At 58.6% G+C, this 6,149-nt stretch overlaps 1 protein-coding gene across 1 annotated transcript in view; it reads right to left on the bottom strand.

Moving 5' to 3' along the window:
* The window catches only part of WIPI1 (WD repeat domain, phosphoinositide interacting 1), a 27,922-nt gene that overhangs the window by 2,712 nt on the left and 19,061 nt on the right, over positions 1–6,149 (bottom strand). Inside the window, exons 8-12 of the mRNA XM_014547266.1 lie at positions 5,638–5,745; positions 2,575–2,739; positions 1,745–1,852; positions 990–1,108; positions 479–579 (exon numbers count right to left, since the gene is read on the bottom strand). Of these exons, the coding sequence (XP_014402752.1) occupies positions 479–579; positions 990–1,108; positions 1,745–1,852; positions 2,575–2,739; positions 5,638–5,745 (601 nt within the window). The remainder of the gene's footprint in view (positions 1–478; positions 580–989; positions 1,109–1,744; positions 1,853–2,574; positions 2,740–5,637; positions 5,746–6,149) is intronic.

The following is a 6,149-nucleotide window of genomic DNA, read 5'->3' as shown; positions in this document are numbered from 1 at the left end:
ACATGGGCTGGCCGTGAGCGAACAAGGACTGTAGCTGCTGCCGCTGAGGCTGGGGTCTGCCCTGTCGGCTGGAGGGCAGAGCAGAGTGGCCCAGCCCTGTTAGGTCACCATCTTTTGTCCAGAGACCTAAGCGTTCTGCAAAAGCGCCCTCAGGAGCCTCAGGAAACGAAGAGTGCACCCAGCAGCCAAGACAGTGCTAAGGAAGCCAAGTCAAGGACTCCGCCCGGAGGTAGCTAGCGAGGCCACCAGACCACCTGGGTTAGTGTTTGTTACTCGGTGCTGCCGTGTGGAGCGCCACCTGCGGGCTGGTCTGCAGAGAGGGCAGCGCGCAGCACGACCAGCACTCGGGCCTCTGGGTATTAGGAGGGTTAGCTCTACACTAGCCGATGGGGAAAGGGCCTGCGCCTCCTGCCCCAGGCGAAGGCTTCCCTCGAAGCACACAGACTGAGCCGCTCTCTTAAGGATTCCTAATGCTCACAGGGGGGAATTCATTCTCATCATCAAGACACACTGGTCCCGTGGCAAACTCGTGTTCGGGAATAACCTCTCCTCGGAGCGCCCCGCCGTCCTCAGAGTAACCTGGAAACCAAGAAGGAGGCGTGAGAGAAGCCACGGGGTCTCCTCTTGCGCACGACCCAGGCCAGGACCTCAGAAAACGGGAGGCCCGGGGACCAGGGAGGCCGCCATCCACGGTGGGGAGTCGAAATCCCCACCACGGATGGTCTCCGAGCCCCGAGAGGCGGGCAGGCTCCTCTCACCACCTCCCACCCGGGCGCCCAAAACCTCCCAGTGGTTTGCCAACTCTCAGAGGCCAAGGGTTAACTTATTAGGGAAACGAGCCAGTGCCCGGCCTGCCAGGTTCAGGAAGCTGCCTGTCGAGGCTCCTCCCATGGCCTCGTATGGCTGGGGAGAGCGCTCCCTCCGCAGGTAACAGTGAAGGGGAGGAGGGAGGGCCCCTGCTAGGCATGTCCCCACCACCAGCCGCTCACCTGGCACCGTGGAGGCGGAAGATGCGCTTGGTCTGGCTACTGTTGCTGCATAGGACTGAGGTAATGAAGGTCTGAGGTCATTTTCTTTATTCTCTTCCGTGGTTCCTGAGCCAAGCAACCTAATGGCAGCAGTTAAGAGGGAGAAGTGCGATCGTCACGCACCCAGGAGCCCACGAGAGAAGCACCAGGAAGCTCACGCCCAGCCACTAGTTCCAGCCCCTCAGGGCCCTCCTGCTGGGTCAGTGCGGACGGACGGAAGGGACCTCGATGGTCAGGGTCATGCGACTCACAATGACCCCTTCCTTTTTAGTGTTTAATAAGGGAGGACTGGCGCTCGGCCTTGCCCGGGTCACTCGGGTCACTCAGGCAAGGACTCGAAGATGTGCTCGCAAGGGGTGCTCCGGGGGGAGGGGCGTGGGCAGCTCAGTGTCCTGTCCACAGCAGGAGTGGGCCATCCTGTGCTGGGGCGCGGAAGTCACGAGAACTTTCCAGTTCCGTTCGGGAAATATTTTTGAGCCCCCATCACGCACGAGGAGGGAGACGGTTGGGTGTCATTCACTCTCCCAGAAGCACACAGCATGGTGAGCTTGACACTCGGCCTGACACTGAGCCCTACTCGGAGCAGGCGCCCCCTAGAGGTGCGCGCCGGGATTGCCGGTGAAGGAGAAAGGAAAGCGAGAGCACCGAAGATCAAGCTCCTCATTGTTCCTGGCCCAGTGGTGACTACAAAACCAGCTGAAAACTAGCAACCCTACCTGTGAGTCTTGATCAAGACACACTCTCCTCCATCCTGAGGGTCCAGGTTGTAGATGTAAAGGTGTCCGTCGGAGGATGCGACCAACAGCCTCGGCAGTTTCTGGATCCTAAGAGCCAAGCGAAACACGTGGTTACAACAAAGGTGGGTCACAGGCTGGCCTCCGACGACCAGGCCTCTCTCCCCCTGACCGCCACCGACTTCTGCCACCAACAAACCCTTAGCCCACTGGGCCCGGGTTCTGGGTGTCTGGCTGTTTTCTTTGCATTCTGACCTAGTGATCTACCCTGAGGGTTAATTCTTGTCTTTGACCATAATTGTGTGGGAGAGACAAAATGACGTGTGTCCACACAATTACTCCAGGAAGAGCTGTTGCGAAAACAAACAAACAAAACATGAGCTTACCTGAACGGGATGGCGCCTCTACCTTTAACAGTGACAGAAAGAAGAGTGGAAAGTTGGCTTGCCTCTTTGCTGGCTCGTGTTATGGAATTTTTAAAATGTTTAACACCTTTAAACTTCTTAGGGAAAACATCTGTCAACCCCGTAGGTGTCTAGGCCTTTTTACATAATTACGTAAACACAGACACTGTTTTCGGGACAGTGTCGCCATAAATTCCCTTGCCAGCTTCCAGCTGCCCCCCGAGAACGCATGTTAACCAGGCAGCTGACTCGAAGCTGCAGGGTTTTGATTTTGCTCACCCTTCCTCCTGGCCTTCTTCTCTTTTCTTTTTTATTTTATTTTTTTTCCTGTGCGTGTGTGTTTGGGGAGTTTGTGCTTTGGGGACATGAATGTGTAGCGGCGTTGAGAGTGGGTGGTGCCCTACGTACGTGGAGAGGGTGCAGATGTTCTTCTGTCCGGAGAAAGTGAGACGCCCGGTGGCGAAGGCCCTGTCCTGGTTCATCATGTCTGACACCTGGGCGGGGAGGTAGGTGGAAGCTGCCATGAACATCTTTCCCATGTAGCCGCTCCAGGTCGAAGGCTCCTCGGGTCGGCTGGGGGAGCAACACACAGGCACAGGCGCGATGAGCCGGAGCTGCAGGCACCGGCATCCATGCGACGACCCACACCCCGACACACGGGAGCGGCCCTCACCCTCACCCTCACCGCGGGAGGAGGAAACCGCCTCAGTGTGATGTCCTGCCCCCCCAGCACAGCCTGCTGGGGGAGCAACACACAGGCACAGGCGCGATGAGCCAGAGCTGCAGGCACCGGCATCCATGCGATGACCCACACCCCCACGCGCGGGGAGCGGCCCTCACCCTCACCCTCGCTGCGGGAGGAGGAAACCGCCTCAGCGTGATGTCCTGCCCCCCCAGCACAGCCCGGGACACAGTGTCCTGGCCATGCCGAAAGGGCAGCAAGCGCCCATTGTCCCTCAGAAGGGCCATTACAAAGTTCTTAAGAGGTTCCCAGTGTTACACTTTCCTACATTAAGAACGTTGCATCTGGTGATTCGTCTGATTTCTAGGTTCCTGAAAGCGGGTGAGGGGAGATGGGATCGCTCTCTGGACTCTGTAAACAGGCTCAAGCCTGCCCTGCAAGCTCAGTGTGCGGCCTCGGGGCCAGATGAGTGGGAAGCAAACCTCTGGGCAAGACGGTTGGGCGGTGTTTGATTACAGCCCGGAGCGCCCAGTACCCGGAGCCTCACTGGGGTGCAGACCATTCGGAGGGACCTGGTGCACCCCCTGCAGTCGCCAGAGGGGTGAGTGCTCTGTTGCTGAGGCAGGTGAGTGTGGACGGCTCACAGGCACCTGTCTCGGCTCCGGCTCCGCACAGTGAGCAGCAGGGACCAGGGAGGCCACGCCTGCTCCGAGGTGCTTGTCTGGGGACCAGATCCAGGCGGGAAACACACACCACGGCTCTGGGGTCTATTTCTCACTCTGTTCCCGGCTGGCGGACCCCCTGTTCTCATCTGAAAGCGCCGGCCCTCCCGGGCGTACTGCTGTCGTCCCGGCTCCACGCTCTCCCTGGAGCCCTGTGCTCAGGGTTGGGATTTACCAAGAGCTACCGTGTCCAGGTCCTGCATTCACGGTGGAGACACAGCCCAGGAAAATGATGATAAGACAGCACGAGCAGTTACTGTCAGGTGCCAATGAAACACCTCCCTGCCCGCCTTGCAGGGAGACGGTGGGACCGCGGGAGGATGTGTGAGGTGCTCTATAAACGGAAATGCACCTCTTGGTGCAATCTGTGACTCTGCTATGCGGTCCCCTGCTAGTCTCTCTGACCAGTTCATCCTGTCTGCTCAATGGACCGGTCTCCTGCATACGCTCCTGGGGACATGGAGCTCCCTCCTCAGGCACCTTTATTCCCAGGGGCCACCACTCCAGAGCCCCCTCAGTCACACCAGCCTCAGAGACACCATCTAGTGAAACAGCTGTGCTGTGTGCCAGGCGCTGTGCTAGGCCCTGTGCATACTCCCCTGCTCAGCTGTCCCAGCAAGATGACGTGATTATCCCTGTGGTGCAAACTGGAGAAGTGGGAACTGAGCGGAGGAGGGACTCTGCCTCTCTCTCCTCTCTGGTCCTGGAGTGGCTACGGCCGGTGCCATTACCGCTGACGCCATCACCTGCTTTCTGAGGGGGACTGAGCTGATCGCTAACCCTTTGTGTTTCAGTTTCCCATCATGACACTTAAGAGAAGTGTCAGGAGACTCAAGGTGTCCCACGTCCCCCGAGGAAGGTGCGAGCCATCTACCCAGCTACTGGAGTGGGATCTTGACCTTGGGAGGCGGGCTGGGCAAGGTTACACTGCCACGCACGGTGGCTGGGTGGGAGAACTCCTCACAGCTGTGGTGCTTCTGAGTGTAAACGTCCGCAGGAGAGGACACGGGCACACACGTGGCACTTAGCCCTGTGAATTCACGCTCACGCGACGGCAGGCAGGAGTCTAGCAGTGGCCCCGAGACTCTGCCCCTGGCCCCCGGCTCCTGCACCTGACGGTGCTGAGAGCAGTGACGGTCAGAGGGCCCAGCTGGCTGCAGGGAGGGAGATCACCCAGCTGGGCTCAATCGAATCACGTGCGCCCTTAAAGCACAGAGCTTTCTCGAGTGCTGGCAGGGAAGGCAGGCAGAGGGGGAGCCGGGGAAAACCAAAGCCCGAGAAGGAAGCAACACGGATGAATCTGGGAGGACTTTCAGCTCCAGATGCGAACGCGGCCGGCCGCCACTGGGATGTCTGCCTCCTGAGACCTCGACAGAGCCCCCAGCCGTCCCGACAACCAACCTACAGAACCGTGAGGTACGCCCGCTGGCTGTTTTATGTTTGTGGTACTTTGTCATAGCGATCATAGGGCATGAATACGCACGGCCCCGGCTGCAATCTAACACATGCTCTCGACTGCCAACCTTACCCACGCCTGCAGTCACACACATGGGCACTGACAGTGCTCGCCTCCCACTCCGGGGTGGGTAATGGCAAGGACTGTATTACTAGACTTAGAGCAACTTAAAATATTAGCCTGCTCTATCTGGTCAAACATTCAATCACTAGTAACTCACCCCTAATGCCTGGGCAGGGCCAGGCCAAATGATTTCGGGTTCGGGGCCTTACACGACCCTCGGGCCGGACGTTCCCACCCCTGAGGTCAAGGAGCTCATTTAATCCTTACAACAAGCCTCAGGTGTGTAGACCATGCATCTGAACCCCAGTCCAGAAAGATTAAATGACCGCCCCAGCTGGAGGGTCCCTGGACGTTGCCTCCATGCATCACATCACCGAGCCTTGGCTCACACCCCCCTCGCCACTCTGAGAGGACACGACAAGTGAGGTCAAGGTTGTGGCTTTCAGAGAGAGAGGGAATCGCATGTGCTGTCCGTGGCCGCCAGCACAGGGTCCTCGGGGCCCCATCCTTCCGCCGAATGAGTGTGTGATGTCTGGCGCTGAGCTTACCTGCTGGCGAGGTGCTCCAGCTTGAAGATGTGCACGGTCTCGGTGTTGCTGGAGGCGCAGAGGAACTGCGAGTCCATACTGAAGGCCAGGGAGCTGATGGTCACATACCTAGAACGCAGAGCAGCATGGGGACCGGTGAGCCAGGAAAAATCAGCTTTGTAGGAGAACCACGTGTCACCCGAGTCTGGGCGTTCTAACATCTCGTCGGTTAGAAATTGATGTTGGAAAGGTCCCTAAAGGGTCACGGTCTCAGGCAGGAAGGAACAGGGGCTGCTCCTTCCAGTCACCACGGAGGTTTTCCAGCTGCTCTCTGCACCGACTGGCAAGCCCTACAGCCAGCGGGACCCCAGACCGTCACACCTTCCTATGTCCACAGAAGGGGATCAGAAATTGCCTTTTGGCCCTAACCAGTTTGGCTCAGTGTATAGAGCGTCAGCCTGCAGACTCAAGGGTCCCAGGTTCGATTCCGGTCAAGGGCATGTACCTTGGTTGCGGGCACATCCCCAGTAGGG

The sequence above is a fragment of the Myotis brandtii genome, unplaced genomic scaffold (genome assembly GCF_000412655.1).
Source record: "Myotis brandtii unplaced genomic scaffold, ASM41265v1 scaffold469, whole genome shotgun sequence".
NCBI classification, from domain to species: Eukaryota; Metazoa; Chordata; class Mammalia; order Chiroptera; family Vespertilionidae; genus Myotis; species Myotis brandtii.
Note: the sequence above shows the minus strand (reverse complement) of the source record. Positions and strands in the feature narration are given on the sequence as shown.